The sequence below is a fragment of the Hemiscyllium ocellatum genome, chromosome 35, assembly GCF_020745735.1.
Source record: "Hemiscyllium ocellatum isolate sHemOce1 chromosome 35, sHemOce1.pat.X.cur, whole genome shotgun sequence".
NCBI lineage: Eukaryota > Metazoa > Chordata > Chondrichthyes > Orectolobiformes > Hemiscylliidae > Hemiscyllium > Hemiscyllium ocellatum.
In genome coordinates, this window is record NC_083435.1 from 23,364,817 (window position 1) to 23,391,740 (window position 26,924).

General features: G+C 41.4%; 1 protein-coding gene across 2 annotated transcripts in view; it reads right to left on the bottom strand.

The window, feature by feature from the left end:
- Positions 1–26,924, bottom strand: part of abcf1 (ATP-binding cassette, sub-family F (GCN20), member 1) — a 96,374-nt gene that overhangs the window by 59,864 nt on the left and 9,586 nt on the right. For both annotated transcript variants that reach the window (XM_060850862.1, XM_060850861.1), the window contains exons 2-3: positions 2,373–2,413; positions 405–473 (exon numbers count right to left, since the gene is read on the bottom strand). In XM_060850862.1, the coding sequence (XP_060706845.1) occupies positions 405–473; positions 2,373–2,413 (110 nt within the window). The remainder of the gene's footprint in view (positions 1–404; positions 474–2,372; positions 2,414–26,924) is intronic.

Sequence of the window (26,924 nt, forward strand, 5' to 3'; positions counted from 1 at the left end):
TGAATTGGCTTTAATACAATTGAAGAATTTAGACCGTTATCCGTAGAATACAAACATCAACACCTATTAATTTCCTTTGATGCTGGATATCATTCTGACTTGAAACTATCACTGTTCATTTCTCATCGCTAGGTCAAAATCTTGGAACTCTCTCCAGAGCAGCATGTGCGAGTACCTTCCCCACGTGGACTGCAAGATTTCAAATGGAGCTCACCACCATTTTTAATTAGCACTTAGGGGGGGTTAACAATAAATACTTATCTTGCCAGCATACAACATCTAAAGAAATGAGTAAAAGTCAATATGCAGACACCCAGATACTGATGTAAATTCCACACTGCATTCTTATTCTGTAACTCCTTTTAACAGATGTGATTCCAAAATCATGACAACATTCCCATTACCTGCTGTTCTAGGATGACTGCCTCTTCTGCTTTAATTTGCTTATCATCAGCTGCCAGCTCCTCAAAGAACTAGTGAAAGAAAAAGAAAATAATCTCATGATAAATAAACTGGACTGAAGATCATGTCGTCTTAAGAAGCCACTATTTCTATAAAGTTTGAGGTCTTTCATGGCGAACAATATTAGTAGTAAAAAAGATCAGGTGTAAAAATCATGGTTTCTTACTGTGACAAAAACACAGTATAAAAAACTTTTAATAGCATCATGGGCCTCAGTCATCAAAACAGGCTGAAAGGGAAATGAATACCAAACATGGGACAGTGGTGACAGTAGGTGTAACTATAAGATTGTTTAAGCTGCTTTCCAACATGGCTGGCCCAAGAAAGACATCTCAGCCAGGCATTAGTGACTGCATCTTGGTTAACGTTAGCCCCAAATATGGATCAACTAGCCAATTTCCACTTCAGTACCTGCTCCCATTCAGCTCCTCCTCATGAATCGCTTCTCAACATTATGCCGCATCAGGGAAAGGAAACATTACCTGGACAATTTGTTCCAAGGCATAGTCACATCCCTCAGACTAGACAGTTCAAAATTAGTCTGTGATCAGGGACCAGATGGCATGACTGCAAGTGAAGCAGTACAAGGTCATAGAATTGCTAAATAAAAGGGGCAAAAGGAAAGGAAATAAACAATAACTACAAGAGAATAGTTGAGGGAAAACAACAGGGCTAACAACTAATAAGTCCCTTGGACCTAATGAGATGCATCCTAGGGTATTAAAGGAAGTAGCTACAAAAGTAGTGGTTACAACTTTCCAAGAATCCTTACAATTTGAAAAATTCCCAGAAGGTTCAAAAATTGCCCATGAAGCACCTATGATTAAAATGGGGAGGGGACAAAAAAAAGGTAACTATCAGCCAGTTTGCTTAATGTTCTTCTCATATAAAAAGGAATAGCCCAGAGGAATTTTGAGAAAGACATTTTTTATAGAACCATTAGGAAATGGCGTTTGCAGCATAATGCACAACAGAATCTGCACTGATCATCACATCCATCAGTAACACCCCCTTGATTTAGTGGTGACTTAGAGAAAGAGCTTCATTTATATGAAAAGCTAATCGTCAGATTAATTCTCATATTAGATGGCTGTTGTAGTTCTCATGTAATTTTCTAGCATATAACCAATAAGCATAATATTTAACAGAAATTCAAAAAGGATGTTAAAATACACGACTTTGAGAATGGAACATTCCTACTGCAGGAGTGAGTTAATATTGGCAGGTATTACAGTCAAAACAGGAGGAAAACAAAGAATAAAAAAGTCTCAGTTTCATTCCTACAAACTAAGTTCACAGAATGAATTTGATAACAGGATTGGTAACAATAGCCTGAGAATCAGTATTGGGAAGAAGTAACAAGATCCAGGTTGTAACTTTTGATCATTGTATAGCGATAACTATTGTTGGAAGGTGTGCTGATGACTGTTTGCAGTGTTTTATCAAAGCCAGACCAGCAACACTCACTGTTGCGCTTCGATTACACCTGAATAGGAACTCTGTGAGGCGAAAATGGAAGAAATTTGAAGATAAAATAGTGGGGTAACTTTTATTCTACTCTGACACTGTATAGAAACTGAAGGTTTAAGAGAGTGGAACACTGCACCACAAACAAATCTGTGGGCACTTAACATGCACAGAGGGGCCAACAAAGAAATTTACATTAAAGACAGATGTTAAATGCAGAGGTTACAAGGTTGCGAATAACCATTCTTGAAATGGGGGTGGTGGGAGAACAATGAGACAGACAGAGCCCACATATCACAATGGATGGCACTATCACAAGGCAGATTAAACCAATTCTTCTACGAACTTGACCTGTCCAGAGCAAATTAATTCAAGAAACCTAGTGCATGTTTGCAAGATAATATAATAAAAACTTAAAACGTTATGTATGGATGTCTACGCACCGATTTCTTGGCCTTCTTATCTTTCTTCCCTTTTTTCAGGACTGCATGGAAATAATGAAAATCTTAGTGTCACGAAGTAATGGTTTTTCATTTGTTAAAAAAAAAGTGATGAAATACCAGAAGCTTAAAGCTCCTGTCAGTATGATTTGGTTTTAACTATTCCCATCCAGGTTAGAGGGTTGGATTTATCCATACCATGAATTTCAGCAATAAAATCACAGCCTATGATCAATACATTAATACTTACTGCAACATTAAGTATAAACATAATTATTGATGGCAGACAAAGTAGTTTCCTAAATAATCTTATTTATATTACAGGTATCCTGCTTCAATTAAATTTTAAAATGACTTTAGATGAAAATGAAGGAACCAATTTTCTTGAGTGAAGGAAATAATTTTATGACATACAAATCCTGAAAAATAAAATGCATGGTCAAATACAGGGCACAGGAAGTAATTTTTAAAAGGGTGTCTAGTGCAGGCAACAGTTCTGACAATTGCAGCTTAAAGTTCAAGGTGTTCTTTAATTGTGAGCATGAAACTTGAGATGACAGTTGTGCAGCAGGTGGCTTGTACCCTCAGCAATGGCAAATGGTTCAAATGTGCTGGAGCTCTGTGTTGCTTTTCCATGGAGCTCTGGTTCCTAAGGCTGAGACAGAGGCAGCAAGACTGCCAGCTTGTGTGATCAGACATACACATGAATAAATTTATTCACAATCCAAGTTAGCATTCTGTGGTTTGTAAGCAAAGGCTGGTGGGTGGTTGAGCATTTTTGCAGGTCGGTCAATCAGTCTATCAGTCGCTCATACATATGTCCTACAAACCTGCAGCACATCAACAACAAAACTCATATTCCACATATCCGATTTGTGTAATAGGCAGAACAACTTTTTGGCTTGACTGTAACATCTTAATTAGTAAACAAAACCAGTCATGCTCTACTGTGATATAGTGCCACACAGCTAGTTTAATCTGTTGCTCAAACATTTGAGACACCTTTTCCTTCCCAAGGTAATCAGAGTTAGACTGTGAAGATTTCAGGGCCAAAGTATGCACAAGCCCTTTCATGAATTTGTAGTAGACAGTTGATCATGGTAACCATTATCACAAGATAATTCTGATATTCTGTATCTTGGCATCAAGACTACACAGTAAATACAGTATCAGGGCCCTCCTCGCAAAGGTTGCCAATAAGGTTAATATTGGACAGCAGAGCTGTTGGAATCCCAATGCATATACTTGAAAAGAATAATGTGGTGTAATGCTAGAGTCCCAGCTACTCCAACATGTCAAAACAGGTTGATTAAAATTATCTCGGAGACAGAATATTGCCACCATGTTTGCAAGACAATGTCGATAGGATTTATATTCTCAGTATTAACGTTATAACAGCTATCACTGAGGATCAGTCTGTAGGATTTATATTTTCAGCATCATTGGGGTAACAGTTATCTGAGACAATCAGTCTCAGATTTATATTATCAGTGCAATTGGGATATCAGCAGTTTGAGAGGATTAGGCTGTGGGATTTATATTCTTAGTAGTAAGGTTGTAACAGCTATCAGTGAGGATCGGTCTCCAGGATATATACTTACAGGATGATTGACCCTCACCGACGGCTGTTACCCCAATCTGTGGGATTTATATCCTCAGTATTATTGGGATAACAGCTGTCTGTGAGGATCAGTCTGTGGGATTTATATTCTCAGTATTATTGGGGTAACAGCTGTCCGTGAGGATCGGTCTGTGGGGTTTATACTCTCAGTATTATTGGGGTAACATCTGTCTGTGAGCATCACTCTGTGGGGTTGATATTCTCAGTATTATTAGGGTAACAGCAGTCTGTGAGGATCAGTCTGTGGGATTAACATTCTCAGTATTATTGGGGTAACATCTGTCTGTGAGGATCAGTCTGTGGGGTTGATATTCTCAGTATTATTGGGGTAACAGCTGTCTATGAGGATTAATATGTGGGATTTATATTCTCAGTATTATTGGGGTAACAGCTGTCAGTAAGGATCAGTCTGTGGGATTTATATTCTCAGTATTATTGGGGTAACAGCTGTCTGTGAGGATCAGTCTGTGGGATTTATATTCTCAGTATTATTGGGGTAACAGCTGTCTGTGAGGATCAGTCTGTGGGATTTATATTCTCAGTAGTATTGGGGTAACAGCTGTCTGTGAGGATCAGTCTACGGGGTTTATAATCTCAGTATTATTGGGGTAACATCTGTCTGTGAGCATCACTCTGTGGGGTTGATATTCTCAGTATTATTAGGGTAACAGCAGTCTGTGAGGATCAGTCTGTGGGATTAACATTCTCAGTATTATTGGGGTAACAGCTGTCTGTGAAGATCAGTCTGTGGGATTTATATTCTCAGTATTATTGGGGTAACAGCTGTCAGTAAGGATCAGTCTGTGGGATTTATATTCTCAGTATTATTGGGGTAACAGCTGTCAGTAAGGATCAGTCTGTGGGATTTATATTCTCAGTAGTATTGGGGTAACAGCTGTCTGTGAGGATCAGTCTACGGGGTTTATAATCTCAGTATTATTGAGGAACAGCTGTCTATGAGGATCAGTCTGGGATTTATATTCTCAGTAGTATTGGGGTAACAGCTGTCCGAGAGGATCAGTCTGTGGGGTTTATATTCTCAGTATTATTGGGGTAACATCTGTCTGTGAGGATCAGTCTGTGGGGTTTATATTCTCAGTATTATTGGAGTAACATCTGTCTGTGAGGATCAGTCTGTGGGGTTGATATTCTCAGTATTATTAGGGTAACAGCAGTCTGTGAGGATCAGTCTGTGGGATTAACATTCTCAGTATTATTGGGGTAACAGCTGTCTGTGAAGATCAGTCTGTGGGATTTATATTCTCAGTATTATTGGGGTAACAGCTGTCAGTAAGGATCAGTCTGTGGGATTTATATTCTCAGTATTATTGGGGTAACAGCTGTCTGTGAGGATCAGTCTGTGGGATTTATATTCTCAGTAGTATTGGGGTAACAGCTGTCTGTGAGGATCAGTCTACGGGGTTTATAATCTCAGTATTATTGAGGAACAGCTGTCTATGAGGATCAGTCTGGGATTTATATTCTCAGTAGTATTGGGGTAACAGCTGTCCGAGAGGATCAGTCTGTGGGGTTTATATTCTCAGTATTATTGGGGTAACATCTGTCTGTGAGGATCAGTCTGTGGGGTTTATATTCTCAGTATTATTGGAGTAACATCTGTCTGTGAGGATCAGTCTGTGGGGTTGATATTCCCAGTATTATTGGGGTAACAGCTGTCTGTGAGGTTGATATTCTCAGTATTATTGGGGTAACAGCTGTCTGTGAGGATCAGTCTGTGGGATTTATATTCTCAGTATTATTGGGGTAACATCTGTCTGTGACGATCAGTCTGTGGGGTTGATATTCTCATTATTATTGGGGTAACACCTGTCTGTGAGGATCAGTCGGTGGGATTTACATTCTCAGTATTATTGGGGTAACATCTGTCTGTGAGGATCAGACTGTGGGGTTTATATTCTCAGTATTATTCGGGTAAGAGCTGTTTATGAGGATCAGTCTGTGGGATTTATATTCTCAGAATTATTGGGGTAACATCTGTCTGTGAGCATCACTCTGTGGGGTTGATATTCTCAGTATTATTGGGGTAACAGCAGTCTGAGAGGATCAATATGTGGGATTTACATTCTCAGTATTATTGGGGTAACAGCTGTCAGTAAGGATCAGTCTGTGGGATTTATATTCTCAGTATTATTGGGGTAACAGCTGTCTGTGAGGATCAGTTTGTGGGATTTATATTCTCAGTAGTATTGGGGTAACAGCTGTCTGTGAGGATCAGTCTATGGGGTTTATAATCTCAGTATTATTGGGGTAACAGCAGCCTGTGAGGATCGGTCTGTGGGATTAACATTCTCAGTATTATTGGGGTAACATCTGTCAGTGAGGAACAGTCTGTGGGGTTGATATTCTCAGTATTATTGGGGTAACAGCTGTCTATGAGGATCAGTCTGGGATTTATATGCTCAGTATTATTGGGGTAACATCGGCCTGAGGGGATCAGTCTGTGGGGTTTATGTTCTCAGTATTATTGGGGAACATCTGTCTGAGAGGTTGATATTCTCAGTATTATTGGGGTAACAGTTGTCTGTGAGGATCTGTCTGTGGGATTTATATTCTCAGTAGTATTGGGGTAACATCTGTCTGTGAGGTTGATATTCTCAGTATTATTGGGGTAACATTTGTCTGTGAGGATCAGTCTGTGGGATTTATATTCTCAGTATTATTAGGGTATCAGCTGTCTGTGAGGAGCAGACTGTGGGATTTATATTCTAAGTATTATTGGGGTAACATCGATCTGTGAGGATCAGACTGTGGGGTTGATACATTCAGTATTATTGGGGTAACAGCGGTCTGTGAGGAGCAGTCTGTGGGGTTGATAGTCTCAGTATTATTGGGGTAACAGCGGTCTGTGAGGATCAGTCTGAGAGGTTTATATTCTCAGTATTATTGGGGTAACAGCTGTCTGTGAGGATCAGTCTGTGGGGTTGATATTCTCAGTATTATTGGGGTAACAGCTGTCTGTGAAGATCAGTCTGTGAGGTTTATATTCTCAGTATTATTGGGGTAATAGCTGTCTGTGAGGATCAGTCTGTGGGGTTTACATTCTCAGTATTATTGGGGTAACACCTGTCTGTGAGCATCACTCTGTGAGGTTTATATTCTCAGTATTATTGGGGTAACATCTGTCTGTGAGGATCAGTCGGTGGGATTTATATTCTCAGTATTATTGGGGTAACACCTGTCTGTGAGGATCAGTCGGTGGGATTTATATTCTCAGAATTATTGGGGTAACATCTGTCTGTGAGCATCACTCTGTGGGGTTGATATTCTCAGTATTATTAGGGTAACAGCAGTCTGTGAGGATCAATATGTGGGATTTATATTCTCAGTATTATTGGGGGTAACAGCTGTCAGTAAGGATCAGTCTGTGGGATTTATATTCTCAGTATTATTGGGGTAACAGCTGTCTGTGAGGATCAGTTTGTGGGATTTATATTCTCAGTAGTATTGTGGTAACAGCTGTCTGTGAGGATCAGTCTATGGGGTTTATAATCTCAGTTTTATTGGGGTAACAGCAGCCTGTGAGGATCGGTCTGTGGGATTAACATTCTCAGTATTATTGGGGTAACATCTGTCAGTGAGGAACAGTCTGTGGGGTTGATATTCTCAGTATTATTGGGGTAACAGCTGTCTATGAGGATCAGTCTGGGATTTATATGCTCAGTAGTATTGGGGTAACAGCTGTCTGTGAGGATCAGTCTGTGGGGTTTATATTCTCAGTATTATTGGGGTAACATCGGTCTGAGAGGATCAGTCTGTGGGGTTTATGTTCTCAGTATTATTGGGGTAACAGCTGTCTGTGAGGTCAGTCTGTGGGGTTGATATTCTCAGTATTATTGGGGTAACATCTGTCTGAGAGGATCAGTCTGTGGGGTTGATATCCTCAGTATTATTGGAGTAACATCTGCCTGTGAAGATCAGTCTGTGAGGTTGATATTCTCAGTATTATTGGGGTAACATGTGTCTGTGAGGATCAGTCTGAGAGATTTATATTCTCAGTATTATTGGGGTAACACCTGTCTGTGAGGATCAATCTGTGGGGTTTATATTCTCAGTATTATTGGGGTAACATCTGTCTGAGAGGATCAGTCTGTGGGATTTATATTCTCAGTATTATTGGAGTAACATCTGTCTGTGAGGATCAGTCTGTGGGATTTATATTCTCAGTATTATTGGGGTAACAGCTGTCTGTGAGGATCAGTCTGTGGGGTTGATATTCTCAGTATTATTGGGGTAACAGCTGTCTGTGAGGATCAGTCTGTGGGGTTGATATTCTCAGTATTATTGGGGTAACAGCTGTCTGTGAGGGTCAGACTGTGGGGTTTATATTCTCAGTATTAGTGGGGTAACAGCTGTCTGTGAGGATCAGTCTGCGGGGTTTATATTCTCAGTATTATTGGGGTAACAGCTGTCTGTGAGGGTCAGACTGTGGGGTTTATATTCTCAGTATTATTGGGGTAACAGCTGTCTGTGAGGATCAGTCTGTGGGGTTGATATTCTCAGTATTATTGGGGTAACAGCTGTCTGTGAGGATCAGTCTGTGGGGTTGATATTCTCAGTATTATTGGGGTAACAGCTGTCTGTGAGGGTCAGACTGTGGGGTTTATATTCTCAGTATTAGTGGGGTAACAGCTGTCTGTGAGGATCAGTCTGCGGGGTTTATATTCTCAGTATTATTGGGGTAACAGCTGTCTGTGAGGGTCAGACTGTGGGGTTTATATTCTCAGTATTATTGGGGTAACACCTGTCTGTGAGGATCAGTCGGTGGGATTTATATTCTCAGTATCATTGGGGTAACATCTGTCTGACGATCAGTCTGTGGGGTTTATATTCTCAGTATTATTGGGGTAACAGCTGTCTGTGAGGTTTATATTCTCAGTATTATTGGGGTAACAGCTGTCTGTAAGGTTGATATTCTCATTACTATTGGGGTAACTTGTGTCTGTGAGGATCAGTCTGTGGGATTTATATTCTCAGTATTATTCGGGTAAGAGCTGTCTGTGAGGTTGATATTCTCAGTATTATTGGGGTAACAGCTGTTTATGAGGATTAGTATGTGGGATTTATATTCTCAGTATTATTGGGGTAACAGCTGTCTGTGTGGATCAGTCTGTGGGGTTTATATTCTCAGTATTATTGGGGAACATCTGTCTGTGAAGATCAGTCTGTGGGGTTTATATTCTCCGTAGTATTGGGGTAACATCTGTCTGTGAAGATCAGTCTGTGAGGTTGATATTCTCAGTATTATTGGGGTAACATCTGTCTGTGAGGATCAGTCTGAGAGATTTATATTCTCAGTATCATTGGGGTAACACCTGTCTGTGAGGATCAATCTGTGGGGTTTATATCCTCAGTATTCTTGGAGTAACATCTGTCTGTGAGGATCAGTCTGTGGGGTTGATATTCTCAGTATTATTGGAGTAACATCTGTCTGTGAGGATCAGTCGGTGGGGTTGATATTCTCAGTATTATTGGAGTAACATCTGTCTGTGAGGATCAGTCTGTGGGATATATATTCTCAGTATTATTGGGGTACAGCTGTCTGTGAGGATCAGTCTGTGGGGTTTATATCCTCAGTATTATTGGGGTAACAGCTGTCTGTGAGGGTCAGACTGTGGGGTTTATATTCTCAGTATTATTGGGGTAACAGCTGTCTGTGAGGATCAGTCTGTGGGGTTGATATTCTCAGTATTATTGGGGTAACAGCTGTCTGTGAGGATCAGTCTGTGGGGTTGATATTCTCAGTATTATTGGGGTAACAGCTGTCTGTGAGGGTCAGACTGTGGGGTTTATATTCTCAGTATTAGTGGGGTAACAGCTGTCTGTGAGGATCAGTCTGCGGGGTTTATATCCTCAGTATTATTGGGGTAACAGCTGTCTGTGAGGATCAGTCTGTGGGATTTACATTCTCAGTATTATTGGGGTAACATCTGTCTGTGAGGATCAGTCTGTGGGGTTTATATTCTCAGTATTATTGGGGTAACAGCTGTCTATGAGGATTAATATGTGGGATTTATATTCTCAGTATTATTGGGGTAACAGCTGTCTGTGAGGATCAGTCTACGGGGTTTATAATCTCAGTATTATTGGGGTAACATCTGTCTGTGAGCATCACTCTGTGGGGTTGATATTCTCAGTATTATTAGGGTAACAGCAGTCTGTGAGGATCAGTCTGTGGGATTAACATTCTCAGTATTATTGGGGTAACAGCTGTCTGTGAAGATCAGTCTGTGGGATTTATATTCTCAGTATTATTGGGGTACAGCTGTCTGTGAGGATCAGTCTGTGGGGTTTATATCCTCAGTATTATTGGGGTAACAGCTGTCTGTGAGGATCAGTCTGTGGGATTAACATTCTCAGTATTATTGGGGTAACATCTGTCTGTGAGGATCAGTCTGTGGGGTTTATATTCTCAGTATTATTGGGGTAACAGCTGTCTATGAGGATTAATATGTGGGATTTATATTCTCAGTATTATTGGGGTAACAGCTGTCAGTAAGGATCAGTCTGTGGGATTTATATTCTCAGTATTATTGGGGTAACAGCTGTCTGTGAGGATCAGTCTGTGGGATTTATATTCTCAGTAGTATTGGGGTAACAGCTGTCTGTGAGGATCAGTCTACGGGGTTTATAATCTCAGTATTATTGAGGAACAGCTGTCTATGAGGATCAGTCTGGGATTTATATTCTCAGTAGTATTGGGGTAACAGCTGTCCGAGAGGATCAGTCTGTGGGGTTTATATTCTCAGTATTATTGGGGTAACATCTGTCTGTGAGGATCAGTCTGTGGGGTTTATATTATCAGTATTATTGGAGTAACATCTGTCTGTGAGGATCAGTCTGTGGGGTTGATATTCCCAGTATTATTGGGGTAACAGCTGTCTGTGAGGTTGATATTCTCAGTATTATTGGGGTAACAGCTGTCTGTGAGGATCAGTCTGTGGGATTTATATTCTCATTATTATTGGGGTAACACCTGTCTGTGAGGATCAGTCGGTGGGATTTACATTCTCAGTATTATTGGGGTAACATCTGTCTGTGAGGATCAGACTGTGGGGTTTATATTCTCAGTATTATTCGGGTAAGAGCTGTTTATGAGGATCAGTCTGTGGGATTTATATTCTCAGAATTATTGGGGTAACATCTGTCTGTGAGCATCACTCTGTGGGGTTGATATTCTCAGTATTATTGGGGTAACAGCAGTCTGAGACGATCAATATGTGGGATTTACATTCTCAGTATTATTGGGGTAACAGCTGTCAGTAAGGATCAGTCTGTGGGATTTATATTCTCAGTATTATTGGGGTAACAGCTGTCTGTGAGGATCAGTTTGTGGGATTTATATTCTCAGTAGTATTGGGGTAACAGCTGTCTGTGAGGATCAGTCTATGGGGTTTATAATCTCAGTATTATTGGGGTAACAGCAGCCTGTGAGGATCGGTCTGTGGGATTAACATTCTCAGTATTATTGGGGTAACATCTGTCAGTGAGGAACAGTCTGTGGGGTTGATATTCTCAGTATTATTGGGGTAACAGCTGTCTATGAGGATCAGTCTGGGATTTATATGCTCAGTAGTATTGGGGTAACAGCTGTCTGTGAGGATCAGTCTGTGGGGTTTATATTCTCAGTATTATTGGGGTAACATCGGCCTGAGGGGATCAGTCTGTGGGGTTTATGTTCTCAGTATTATTGGGGAACATCTGTCTGAGAGGTTGATATTCTCAGTATTATTGGGGTAACAGTTGTCTGTGAGGATCTGTCTGTGGGATTTATATTCTCAGTAGTATTGGGGTAACATCTGTCTGTGAGGTTGATATTCTCAGTATTATTGGGGTAACATTTGTCTGTGAGGATCAGTCTGTGGGATTTATATTCTCAGTATTATTAGGGTATCAGCTGTCTGTGAGGAGCAGACTGTGGGATTTATATTCTAAGTATTATTGGGGTAACATCTATCTGTGAGGATCAGACTGTGGGGTTGATACATTCAGTATTATTGGGGTAACAGCGGTCTGTGAGGAGCAGTCTGTGGGGTTGATAGTCTCAGTATTATTGGGGTAACAGCGGTCTGTGAGGATCAGTCTGTGGGGTTGATATTCTCAGTATTATTGGGGTAACAGCTGTCTGTGAAGATCAGTCTGTGAGGTTTATATTCTCAGTATTATTGGGGTAATAGCTGTCTGTGAGGATCAGTCTGTGGGGTTTACATTCTCAGTATTATTGGGGTAACACCTGTCTGTGAGCATCACTCTGTGAGGTTTATATTCTCAGTATTATTGGGGTAACATCTGTCTGTGAGGATCAGTCGGTGGGATTTATATTCTCAGTATTATTGGGGTAACACCTGTCTGTGAGGATCAGTCGGTGGGATTTATATTCTCAGAATTATTGGGGTAACATCTGTCTGTGAGCATCACTCTGTGGGGTTGATATTCTCAGTATTATTAGGGTAACAGCAGTCTGTGAGGATCAATATGTGGGATTTATATTCTCAGTATTATTGGGGTAACAGCTGTCAGTAAGGATCAGTCTGTGGGATTTATATTCTCAGTATTATTGGGGTAACAGCTGTCTGTGAGGATCAGTTTGTGGGATTTATATTCTCAGTAGTATTGTGGTAACAGCTGTCTGTGAGGATCAGTCTATGGGGTTTATAATCTCAGTTTTATTGGGGTAACAGCAGCCTGTGAGGATCGGTCTGTGGGATTAACATTCTCAGTATTATTGGGGTAACATCTGTCAGTGAGGAACAGTCTGTGGGGTTGATATTCTCAGTATTATTGGGGTAACAGCTGTCTATGAGGATCAGTCTGGGATTTATATGCTCAGTAGTATTGGGGTAACAGCTGTCTGTGAGGATCAGTCTGTGGGGTTTATATTCTCAGTATTATTGGGGTAACATCGGTCTGAGAGGATCAGTCTGTGGGGTTTATGTTCTCAGTATTATTGGGGTAACAGCTGTCTGTGAGGTCAGTCTGTGGGGTTGATATTCTCAGTATTATTGGGGTAACATCTGTCTGAGAGGATCAGTCTGTGGGGTTGATATCCTCAGTATTATTGGGGTAACATCTGTCTGTGAGGATCAGTCTGTGGGGTTGATATTCTCAGTATTATTGGAGTAACATCTGCCTGTGAAGATCAGTCTGTGAGGTTGATATTCTCAGTATTATTGGGGTAACATGTGTCTGTGAGGATCAGTCTGAGAGATTTATATTCTCAGTATTATTGGGGTAACACCTGTCTGTGAGGATCAATCTGTGGGGTTTATATTCTCAGTATTATTGGGGTAACATCTGTCTGAGAGGATCAGTCTGTGGGATTTATATTCTCAGTATTATTGGAGTAACATCTGTCTGTGAGGATCAGTCTGTGGGATTTATATTCTCAGTATTATTGGGGTAACAGCTGTCTGTGAGGATCAGTCTGTGGGGTTGATATTCTCAGTATTATTGGGGTAACAGCTGTCTGTGAGGATCAGTCTGCGGGGTTTATATTCTCAGTATTATTGGGGAACATCTGTCTGTGAAGATCAGTCTGTGGGGTTTATATTCTCCGTAGTATTGGGGTAACATCTGTCTGTGAAGATCAGTCTGTGAGGTTGATATTCTCAGTATTATTGGGGTAACATCTGTCTGTGAGGATCAGTCTGAGAGATTTATATTCTCAGTATTATTGGGGTAACACCTGTCTGTGAGGATCAATCTGTGGGGTTTATATCCTCAGTATTCTTGGAGTAACATCTGTCTGTGAGGATCAGTCTGTGGGGTTGATATTCTCAGTATTATTGGAGTAACATCTGTCTGTGAGGATCAGTCTGTGGGATATATATTCTCAGTATTATTGGGGTACAGCTGTCTGTGAGGATCAGTCTGTGGGGTTTATATCCTCAGTATTATTGGGGTAACAGCTGTCTGTGAGGATCAGTCTGTGGGGTTGATATTCTCAGTATTATTGGGGTAACAGCTGTCTGAGAGGATCAGTCTGTGGGGTTTATATTCTCAGTATTATTGGGGTAACAGCTGTCTGTGAGGATCAGTCTGCGGGGTTTATATTCTCAGTATTATTGGGGTAACAGCTGTCTGTGAGGGTCAGACTGTGGGGTTTATATTCTCAGTATTATTGGGGTAACATCTGTCTGTGAGGATCAGTCTGCGGGGATGATATTCTCAGTATTATTGGGGTAACAGCTGTCTATGAGGGTCAGACTGTGGGGTTTATATTCTCAGTATTATTGGGGTAACAGCTGTCTGTGAAGATCAGTCTGTGGGATTTATATTCTCAGTATTATTGGGGTAACAGCTGTCTGTAAGGATCAGTCTGTGGGATTTATATTCTCAGTATTATTGGGGTAACAGCTGTCTGTGAGGATCAGTCTGTGGGGTTGATATTCTCATTATTATTGGGGTAACACCTGTCTGTGAGGATCAGTCGGTGGGATTTATATTCTCAGTATCATTGGGGTAACATCTGTCTGACGATCAGTCTGTGGGGTTTATATTCTCAGTATTATTGGGGTAACAGCTGTCTGTGAGGTTTATATTCTCAGTATTATTGGGGTAACAGCTGTCTGTAAGGTTGATATTCTCATTACTATTGGGGTAACTTCGGTCTGAGAGGATCAGACTGTGGGGTTGATACATTCAGTATTATTGGGGTAACAGCGGTCTGTGAGGATCAGTCTGAGGGGTTTATATTCTCAGTATTATTGGGGTAACATCTGTCTGTAAGGATCAGTCTGTGGGGTTGATATTCTCAGTATTATTGGGGTAACAGCTGTCTGTGAAGATCAGTCTGTGGGGTTTACATTCTCAGTATTATTGGGGTAACAGCTGTCTGTGAGGATCAGTCTGTGAGGTTTATATTCTCAGTATTATTGGGGTAACACCTGTCTGTGAGGATCAATCTGTGGGGTTTATATCCTCAGTATTCTTGGAGTAACATCTGTCTGAGGATCAGTCTGTGTGGTTTATATTCTCAGTATTATTGGGGTAACATCTGTCTGTGAGCATCACTCTGTGGGGTTGATATTCTCAGTATTATTGGGGTAACATCTGTCTGTGAGGATCAGTCGGTGGGATTTATATTCTCAGTATTATTGGGGTAACACCTGTCTGTGAGGATCAGTTTGTGGGATTTATATTCTCAGTAGTATTGTGGTAACAGCTGTCTGTGAGGATCAGTCTATGGGGTTTATAATCTCAGTTTTATTGGGGTAACAGCAGCCTGTGAGGATCGGTCTGTGGGATTAACATTCTCAGTATTATTGGGGTAACATCTGTCAGTGAGGAACAGTCTGTGGGGTTGATATTCTCAGTATTATTGGGGTAACAGCTGTCTATGAGGATCAGTCTGTGGGGTTTATGTTCTCAGTATTATTGGGGTAACAGCTGTCTGTGAGGTCAGTCTGTGGGGTTGATATTCTCAGTATTATTGGGGTAACATCTGTCTGAGAGGATCAGTCTGTGGGGTTGATATCCTCAGTATTATTGGGGTAACATCTGTCTGTGAGGATCAGTCGGTGGGGTTCATATTCTCAGTATTATTGGAGTAACATCTGTCTGTGAAGATCAGTCTGTGAGGTTGATATTCTCAGTATTATTGGGGTAACATCTGTCTGTGAGGATCAGTCTGAGAGATTTATATTCTCAGTATTATTGGGGTAACACATGTCTGTGAGGATCAATCTGTGGGGTTTATATCCTCAGTATTCTTGGAGTAACATCTGTCTGTGAGGATCAGTCTGTGGGGTTGATATTCTCAGTATTATTGGGGTAACAGCTGTCTGTGAGGATCAGTCTGTGGGGTTTATGTTCTCAGTATTATTGGGGTAACAGCTGTCTGTGAGGTCAGTCTGTGGGGTTGATATTCTCAGTATTATTGGGGTAACATCTGTCTGAGAGGATCAGTCTGTGGGGTTGATATCCTCAGTATTATTGGGGTAACATCTGTCTGTGAGGATCAGTCGGTGGGGTTCTTATTCTCAGTATTATTGGAGTAACATCTGTCTGTGAAGATCAGTCTGTGAGGTTGATATTCTCAGTATTATTGGGGTAACATCTGTCTGTGAGGATCAGTCTGAGAGATTTATATTCTCAGTATTATTGGGGTAACACCTGTCTGTGAGGATCAATCTGTGGGGTTTATATCCTCAGTATTCTTGGAGTAACATCTGTCTGTGAGGATCAGTCTGTGGGGTTGATATTCTCAGTATTATTGGGGTAACAGCTGTCTGTGAGGATCAGTCTGTGGGGTTGATATTCTCAGTATTATTGGGGTAACAGCTGTCTGTGAGGGTCAGACTGTGGGGTTTATATTCTCAGTATTATTGGGGTAACATCTGTCTGTGAGGATCAGTCTGTGGGGTTGATATTCTCAGTATTATTGGGGTAACAGCTGTCTATGAGGGTCAGACTGTGGGGTTTATATTCTCAGTATTATTGGGGTAACAGCTGTCTGTGAAGATCAGTCTGTGGGATTTATATTCTCAGTATTATTGGGGTAACATCTGTCTGTGAGGATCAGTCTGTGGGGTTTATATTCTCAGTATTATTGGGGCAACATCTGTCTGAGAGGATCAGTCTGTGGGGTTGATATTCTCAGTATTATTGGGGTAACAGCTGTCTGTGAGGATCAGTCTGTGGGGTTTATGTTCTCAGTATTATTGGGGTAACAGCTGTCTGTGAGGTCAGTCTGTGGGGTTGATATTCTCAGTATTATTGGGGTAACATCTGTCTGAGAGGATCAGTCTGTGGGGTTGATATCCTCAGTATTATTGGGGTAACATCTGTCTGTGAGGATCAGTCGGTGGGGTTCATATTCTCAGTATTATTGGAGTAACATCTGTCTGTGAAGATCAGTCTGTGAGGTTGATATTCTCAGTATTATTGGGGTAACATCTGTCTGTGAGGATCAGTCTGAGAGATTTATATTCTCAGTATTATTGGGGTAACACCTGTCTGTGAGGATCAATCTGTGGGGTTTATATCCTCAGTATTCTTGGAGTAACATCTGTCTGTGAGGATCAGTCTGTGGGGTTGATATTCTCAGTATTATTGGGGTAACAGCTGTCTGTGAGGATCAGTCGGTGGGGTTGATATTCTCAGTATTATTGGGGTAACAGCTGTCTGTGAGGGTCAGACTGTGGGGTTTATATTCTCAGTATTATTGGGGTAACATCTGTCTGTGAGGATCAGTCTGTGGGGTTGATATTCTCAGTATTATTGGGGTAACAGCTGTCTATGAGGGTCAGACTGTGGGGTTTATATTCTCAGTATTATTGGGGTAACAGCTGTCTGTGAAGATCAGTCTGTGGGATTTATATTCTCAGTATTATTGGGGTAACAGCTGTCTGTAAGGATCAGTCTGTGGGATTTATATTCTCAGTATTATTGGGGTAACAGCTGTCTGTGAGGATCAGTCTGTGGGGTTGATATTCTCATTATTATTGGGGTAACACCTGTCTGTGAGGATCAGTCGGTGGGATTTATATTCTCAGTATTATTGGGGTAACATCTGTCTGTGAGGATCAGTCTGTGGGGTTTATATTCTCAGTATTATTGGGGTAACATCTGTCTGAGAGGATCAGTCTGTGGGATTTATATTCTCAGTATTATTGGAGTAACATCTGTCTGTGAGGATCAGTCTGTGGGGTTGATATTCTCAGTATTATTGGGGTAACAGCTGTCTGTGAGGGTCAGTCTGTGGGGTTGATATTCTCAGTATTATTGGGGTAACAGCTGTCTGTGAGGATCAGACTGTGGGGTTGATATTCTCAGTATTATTGGGGTAACAGCTGTCTGTGAGGGTCAGACTGTGGGGTTTATATTCTCAGTATTAGTGGGGTAACACCTGTCTGTGAGGATCAATCTGTGGGGTTTATATCCTCAGTATTATTGGGGTAACAGCTGTCTGTGAGGATCAGTCTGTGGGGTTTATATTCTCAGTATTATTGGGGTGACAGCTGTCTGTGAGGTCAGTCTGTGGGGTTGATATTCTCAGTATTATTGGGGTAACATCTGTCTGTGAGGATCAGTCTGTGGGGTTTATATTCTCAGTATTATTGGGGTAACACCTGTCTGAGAGGATCAGTCTGTGGGATTTATATTCTCAGTATTATTGGAGTAACATCTGTCTGTGAGGATCAGTCTGTGGGATTTATATTCTCAGTATTATTGGGGTAACAGCTTTCTGTGAGGATCAGTCTGTGGGGTTGATATTCTCAGTATTATTGGGGTAACAGCTGTCTGTGAGGATCAGTCGGTGGGATTTATATTCTCAGTATCATTGGGGTAACATCTGTCTGACGATCAGTCTGTGGGGTTTATATTCTCAGTATTATTGGGGTAACAGCTGTCTGTGAGGTTTATATTCTCAGTATTATTGGGGTAACAGCTGTCTGTAAGGTTGATATTCTCATTACTACTGGGGTAACTTGTGTCTGTGAGGATCAGTCTGTGGGATTTACATTCTCAGTATTATTGGGGTAACATCTGTCTGTGAGGATCAGTCTGTGGGGTTGATATCCTCAGTATTATTGGGGTAACATCTGTCTGTGAGGATCAGTCGGTGGGGTTGATATTCTCAGTATTATTGGAGTAACATCTGTCTGTGAGGATCAGTCTGTGGGGTTGATATTCTCAGTATTATTGGGGTAACAGCTGTCTGTGAGGATCAGTCTGTGGGGTTGATATTCTCAGTATTATTGGGGTAACAGCTGTCTGTGAGGATAAGTCTGTGGGGTTTATATTCTCAGTATTATTGGGGTAACATCTGTCTCTGAGGATCAGTCTGTGGGATTTATATTCTCAGTATTATTGGGGTAACAGCTGTCTGTGAGGATCAGTCTCTGGGGTTTATATCCTCAGTATTATTGGGGTAACAGCTGTCTGTGAGGATCAGTCTGTGGGATTTATATTCTCAGTATTATTGGGGTAACAGCTGTCTGTGAGGATCAGTCGGTGGGGTTGATATTCTCAGTATTATGGGGGTAACAGCTGTCTGTGAGGGTCAGACTGTGGGGTTTATATTCTCAGTATTATTGGGGTAACAGCTGTCTGTGAGGATCAGTCTGCGGGGTTTATATTCTCAGTATTATTGGGGTAACAGCTGTCTGTGAGGGTCAGACTGTGGGGTTTATATTCTCAGTATTATTGGGGTAACATCTGTCTGTGAGGATCAGTCTGTGGGGTTGATATTCTCAGTATTATTGGGGTAACAGCTGTCTATGAGGGTCAGACTGTGGGGTTTCTCTTCTCAGTATTATTGGGGTAACAGCTGTCTGTGAAGATCAGTCTGTGGGATTTATATTCTCAGTATTATTGGGGTAACAGCTGTCTGTAAGGATCAGTCTGTGGGATTTATATTCTCAGTATTATTGGGGTAACAGCTGTCTGTGAGGATCAGTCTGTGGGGTTGATATTCTCATTATTATTGGGGTAACACCTGTCTGTGAGGATCAGTCGGTGGGATTTATATTCTCAGTATTATTGGGGTAACATCTGTCTGTGAGGATCAGTCTGTGGGGTTGATATTCTCATTATTATTGGGGTAACACCAGTCTGTGAGGATCAGTCGGTGGGATTTATATTCTCAGTATCATTGGGTTAACATCTGTCTGACGATCAGTCTGTGGGGTTTATATTCTCAGTATTATTGGGGTAACAGCTGTCTGTAAGGTTGATATTCTCATTACTATTGGGGTAACTTGTGTCTGTGAGGATCAGTCTGTGGGGTTTACATTCTCAGTATTATTGGGGTAACATCTGTCTGTGAGGATCAGTCTGCGGGGTTTATATCCTCAGTATTATTGGGGTAACATCTGTCTGGGAGGTTGATATCCTCAGTATTATTGGGGTAACATCTGTCTGTGAGGATCAGTCTGTGGGGTTGATATTCTCAGTATTATTGGAGTAACATCTGTCTGTGAGGATCAGTCTGTGGGATTTATATTCTCAGTATTATTGGAGTAACATCTGTCTGTGAGGATCAGTCTGTGGGATTTATATTCTCAGTATTATTGGGGTAACAGCTGTCTGTGAGGATCAGTCTGTGGGGTTGATATTCTCAGTATTATTGGGGGTAACAGCTGTCTGTGAGGATCAGACTGTGGGGTTGATATTCTCAGTATTATTGGGGTAACAGCTGTCTGTGAGGGTCAGACTGTGGGGTTTATATTCTCAGTATTAGTGGGGTAACACCTGTCTGTGAGGATCAATCTGTGGGGTTTATATCCTCAGTATTCTTGGAGTAACATCTGTCTGTGAGGATCAGTCTGTGGGGTTGATATTCTCAGTATTATTGGGGTAACAGCTGTCTGTGAGGATCAGTCTGTGGGGTTTATATTCTCAGTATTATTGGGGTGACAGCTGTCTGTGAGGTCAGTCTGTGGGGTTGATATTCTCAGTATTATTGGGGTAACATCTGTCTGTGAGGATCAGTCTGTGGGATTTATATTCTCAGTATCATTGGGGTAACAGCTTTCTGTGAGGATCAGTCTGTGGGGTTGATATTCTCAGTATTATTGGGGTAACAGCTGTCTGTGAGGATCAGTCTGTGGGGTTGATATTCTCAGTATTATTGGGGTAACAGCTGTCTGAGAGGGTCAGACTGTGGGGTTTATATTCTCAGTATTAGTGGGGTAACAGCTGTCTGTGAGGATCAGTCTGCGGGGTTTATATTCTCAGTATTATTGGGGTAACAGCTGTCTGTGAGGATCAGTCTGCGGGGATGATATTCTCAGTATTATTGGGGTAACAGCTGTCTATGAGGGTCAGACTGTGGGGTTTATATTCTCAGTATTATTGGGGTAACATCTGTCTGTGAGGATCAGTCTGCGGGGATGATATTCTCAGTATTATTGGGGTAACAGCTGTCTATGAGTGTCAGACTGTGGGGTTTATATTCTCAGTATTATTGGGGTAACAGCTGTCTGTAAGGTTGATATTCTCATTACTATTGGGGTAACTTGTGTCTGTGAGGATCAGTCTGTGGGATTTACATTCTCAGTATTATTGGGGTAACATCTGTCTGTGAGGATCAGACTGTGGGGTTTATATTCTCAGTATTATTCGGGTAAGAGCTGTCTGTGAGGTTGATATTCTCAGTATTATTGGGGTAACAGCTGTTTATGAGGATTAGTATGTGGGATTTATATTCTCAGTATTATTGGGGTAACACCTGTCTGTGAGGATCAGTCTGTGGGGTTTATATCCTCAGTATTATTGAGGTAACAGCCGTCTGTGAGGATCAGTCTGTGGGGTTGATATTCTCAGTATTATTGGGGTAACAGCTGTCTGTGAGGATAAGTCTGTGGGGTTTATATTCTCAGTATTATTGGGGTAACATCTGTCTCTGAGGATCAGTCTGTGGGATTTATATTCTCAGTATTATTGGGGTAACAGCTGTCTGTGAGGATCAGTCTCTGGGGTTTATATCCTCAGTATTATTGGGGTAACAGCTGTCTGTGAGGATCAGTCTGTGGGGTTTATATCCTCAGTATTATTGGGGGTAACAGCTGTCTGTGAGGATCAGTCGGTGGGGTTGATATTCTCAGTATTATGGGGGTAACAGCTGTCTGTGAGGGTCAGACTGTGGGGTTTATATTCTCAGTATTATTGGGGTAACAGCTGTCTGTGAGGATCAGTCTGCGGGGTTTATATTCTCAGTATTATTGGGGGTAACAGCTGTCTGTGAGGGTCAGACTGTGGGGTTTATATTCTCAGTATTATTGGGGTAACAGCTGTCTGTGAAGATCAGTCTGTGGGATTTATATTCTCAGTATTATTGGGGTAACAGCTGTCTGTGAGGATCAGTCGGTGGGGTTTATATTCTCAGTATCATTGGGTTAACATCTGTCTGACGATCAGTCTGTGGGGTTTATATTCTCAGTATTATTGGGGTAACAGCTGTCTGTGAGGTTTATATTCTCAGTATTATTGGGGTAACAGCTGTCTGTAAGGTTGATATTCTCATTACTATTGGGGTAACTTGTGTCTGTGAGGATCAGTCTGTGGGGTTTACATTCTCAGTATTATTGGGGTAACATCTGTCTGTGAGGATCAGTCTGCGGGGTTTATATCCTCAGTATTATTGGGGTAACATCTGTCTGTGAGGATCAGTCTGTGGGGTTTACATTCTCAGTATTATTGGGGTAACAGCTGTCTGTGAGGGTCAGACTGTGGGGTTTATATTCTCAGTATTAGTGGGGTAACACCTGTCTGTGAGGATCAATCTGTGGGGTTTATATCCTCAGTATTCTTGGAGTAACATCTGTCTGTGAGGATCAGTCTGTGGGGTTGATATTCTCAGTATTATTGGGGTAACAGCTGTCTGTGAGGATCAGTCTGTGGGGTTTATATTCTCAGTATTATTGGGGTGACAGCTGTCTGTGAGGTCAGTCTGTGGGGTTGATATTCTCAGTATTATTGGGGTAACATCTGTCTGTGAGGATCAGTCTGTGGGGTTTATATTCTCAGTATTATTGGGGTAACATCTGTCTGAGAGGATCAGTCTGTGGGATTTATATTCTCAGTATTATTGGAGTAACATCTGTCTGTGAGGATCAGTCTGTGGGGTTGATATTCTCAGTATTATTGGGGTAACAGCTGTCTGTGAGGATCAGTCTGTGGGGTTGATATTCTCAGTATTATTGGGGTAACAGCTGTCTGAGAGGGTCAGACTGTGGGGTTTATTTTCAAAGTATTAGTGGGGTAACAGCTGTCTGTGAGGATCAGTCTGCGGGGTTTATATTCTCAGTATTATTGGGGTAACAGCTGTCTGTGAGGGTCAGACTGTGGGGTTTATATTCTCAGTATTATTGGGGTAACATCTGTCTGTGAGGATCAGTCTGCGGGGATGATATTCTCAGTATTATTGGGGTAACAGCTGTCTATGAGGGTCAGACTGTGGGGTTTATATTCTCAGTATTATTGGGGTAACAGCTGTCTGTAAGGATCAGTCTGTGGGATTTATATTCTCAGTATTATTGGGGTAACAGCTGTCTGTGAGGATCAGTCTGTGGGGTTGATATTCTCATTATTATTGGGGTAACACCTGTCTGTGAGGATCAGTCGGTGGGATTTATATTCTCAGTATCATTGGGTTAACATCTGTCTGACGATCAGTCTGTGGGGTTTATATTCTCAGTATTATTGGGGTAACAGCTGTCTGTGAGGTTTATATTCTCAGTATTATTGGGGTAACAGCTGTCTGTAAGGTTGATATTCTCATTACTATTGGGGTAACTTGTGTCTGTGAGGATCAGTCTGTGGGATTTACATTCTCAGTATTATTGGGGTAACATCTGTCTGTGAGGATCAGACTGTGGGGTTTATATTCTCAGTATTATTCGGGTAAGAGCTGTCTGTGAGGTTGATATTCTCAGTATTATTGGGGTAACAGCTGTTTATGAGGATTAGTATGTGGGATTTATATTCTCAGTATTATTGGGGTAACACCTGTCTGTGAGGATCAGTCTGTGGGGTTTATATCCTCAGTATTATTGAGGTAACAGCCGTCTGTGAGGATCAGTCTGTGGGGTTGATATTCTCAGTATTATTGGGGTAACAGCTGTCTGTAAGGATCAGTCTGTGGGATTTATATTCTCAGTATTATTGGGGTAACATCTGTCTGTGGGGTTGATATTCTCATTATTATTGGGGTAACACCTGTCTGTGAGGATCAGTCGGTGGGATTTATATTCTCAGTATTATTGGGGTAACATCTGTCTGTAAGGATCAGTCTGTGGGGTTGATATTCTCAGTATTATTGGGGTAACAGCTGTCTGTAAGGATCAGTCTGTGGGATTTATATTCTCAGTATTATTGGGGTAACAGCTGTCTGTGAGGATTAGTCTGAGGGGTTGATATTCTCATTATTATTGGGGTAACACCTGTCTGTGAGGATCAGTCGGTGGGGTTTATATTCTCAGTATTATTGGGGTAACATCTGTCTCTGAGGATCAGTCTGTGGGATTTATATTCTCAGTATTATTGGGGTAACAGCTGTCTGTGAGGATCAGTCTGTGGGGTTTATATCCTCAGTATTATTGGGGTAACAGCTGTCTGTGAGGATCAGTCTGTGGGGTTTATATCCTCAGTATTATTGGGGTAACAGCTGTCTGTGAGGATCAGTCGGTGGGGTTTATATTCTCAGTATTATTGGGGTAACATCTGTCTGTGAGGATCAGTCTGTGGGGTTGATATTCTCAGTATTATTGGGGTAACAGCTGTCTATGAGGGTCAGACTGTGGGGTTTATATTCTCAGTATTATTGGGGTAACAGCTGTCTGTGAAGATCAGTCTGTGGGATTTATATTCTCAGTATTATTGGGGTAACAGCTGTCTGTAAGGATCAGTCTGTGGGATTTATATTCTCAGTATTATTGGGGTAACAGCTGTCTGTGAGGATCAGTCTGTGGGGTTGATATTCTCATTATTATTGGGGTAACACCTGTCTGTGAGGATCAGTCGGTGGGATTTATATTCTCAGTATTATTGGGGTAACACCAGTCTGTGAGGAACAGTCGGTGGGATTTATATTCTCAGTATCATTGGGTTAACATCTGTCTGACGATCAGTCTGTTGGGTTTATATTCTCAGTATTATTGGGGTAACAGCTGTCTGTGAGGTTTATATTCTCAGTATTATTGGGGTAACAGCTGTCTGTAAGGTTGATATTCTCATTACTATTGGGGTAACTTGTGTCTGTGAGGATCAGTCTGTGGGGTTTACATTCTCAGTATTATTGGGGTAACATCTGTCTGTGAGGATCAGTCTGCGGGGTTTATATCCTCAGTATTATTGGGGTAACATCTGTCTGGGAGGTTGATATCCTCAGTATTATTGGGGTAACATCTGTCTGTGAGGATCAGTCTGTGGGGTTGATATTCTCAGTATTATTGGAGTAACATCTGTCTGTGAGGATCAGTCTGTGGGATTTATATTCTCAGTATTATTGGGGTAACAGCTGTCTGTAAGGATCAGTCGGTGGGATTTATATTCTCAGTATTATTGGGGTAACATCTGTCTGTGAGGATCAGTCTGTGGGGTTGATATTCTCAGTATTATTGGGGTAACAGCTGTCTATGAGGGTCAGACTGTGGGGTTTATATTCTCAGTATTATTGGGGTAACAGCTGTCTGTGAAGATCAGTCTGTGGGATTTATATTCTCAGTATTATTGGGGTAACAGCTGTCTGTAAGGATCAGTCTGTGGGATTTATATTCTCAGTATTATTGGGGTAACAGCTGTCTGTGAGGATCAGTCTGTGGGATTTATATTCTCAGTATTATTGGGGTAACATCTGTCTTGAGGATCAGTCTGTGGGGTTTATATTCTCAGTATTATTGGGGTAACAGCTGTCTGTGAGGAACAGTCAGAGATTTATATTCTCAGTATTATTGGGGTAACACCTGTCTGTGAGGATCAATCTGTGGGGTTTATATCCTCAGTATTCTTGGAGTAACATCTGTCTGTGAGGATCAGTCTGTGGGGTTGATATTCTCAGTATTATTGGGGTAACAGCTGTCTGTGAGGATCAGTCTGTGGGGTTGATATTCTCAGTATTATTGGGGTAACACCTGTCTGTGAGGATCAGTCTGAGAGGTTTATATTCTCAGTATTATTGGGGAACATCTGTCTGTGAGGATCAGTCTGTGGAATTTATATTCTCAGTATTATTGGGGTAACAGCTGTCTGTGAGGATCAGTCTGTGGGATTTATATTCTCAGTATTATTGGGGTAACAGCTGTCTGTGAGTATCAGTCTGTGGGGTTGATATTCTCATTATTATTGGGGTAACACCTGTCTGTGAGGATCAGTCGGTGGGATTTATATTCTCAGTATCATTGGGGTAACATCTGTCTGACGATCAGTCTGTGGGGTTTATATTCTCAGTATTATTGGGGTAACAGCTGTCTGTAAGGTTGATATTCTCAGTATTATTGGGGTAACAGCTGTCTGTAAGGTTGATATTCTCATTACTATTGGGGTAACTTGTGTCTGTGAGGATCAGTCTGTGGGATTTACATTCTCAGTATTATTGGGGTAAGAGCTGTCTGTGAGGTTGATATTCTCAGTATTATTGGGGTAACAGCTGTTTATGAGGATTAGTATGTGGGATTTATATTCTCAGTATTATTGGGGTAACAGCTGTCAGTAAGGATCAGTCTGTGGGATTTATATTCTCAGTAGTATAGGGGTAACATCTGTCTGAGGATCAGTCTGTGTGGTTTATATTCTCAGTATTATTGGGGTAACATCTGTCTGTGAGCATCACTCTGTGGGGTTGATATTCTCAGTATTATTGGGGTAACATCTGTCTGTGAGGATCAGTCTTTGGGGTTGATATTCTCAGTTTTATTCGGGTAACAGCTGTCTGTGAGGATCAGTCTGTGGGATTTATATTCTCAGTAGTATTGGGGTAACATCTGTCTGTGAGCATCACTCTGGGGGGTTGATATTCTCAGTATTATTGGGGTAACACCTGTCTGAGAGGATCAGTCGGTGGGGTTGATATTCTCAGTATTATTGGGGTAACAGCTGTCAGCGAGGATCAGTCTGTGGGATTTATATTCTCAGTATTATTGGGGTAACAGCTGTCTGTGAGGATCAGTCTGTGGGATTTATATTCTCAGTATTATTGGGGTAACATCTGTCTTGAGGATCAGTCTGTGGGGTTTATATTCTCAGTATTATTGGGGTAACAGCTGTCTGTGAGGAACAGTCAGAGATTTATATTCTCAGTATTATTGGGGTAACACCTGTCTGTGAGGATCAATCTGTGGGGTTTATATCCTCAGTATTCTTGGAGTAACATCTGTCTGTGAGGATCAGTCTGTGGGGTTGATATTCTCAGTATTATTGGGGTAACAGCTGTCTGTGAGGATCAGTCTGTGGGGTTGATATTCTCAGTATTA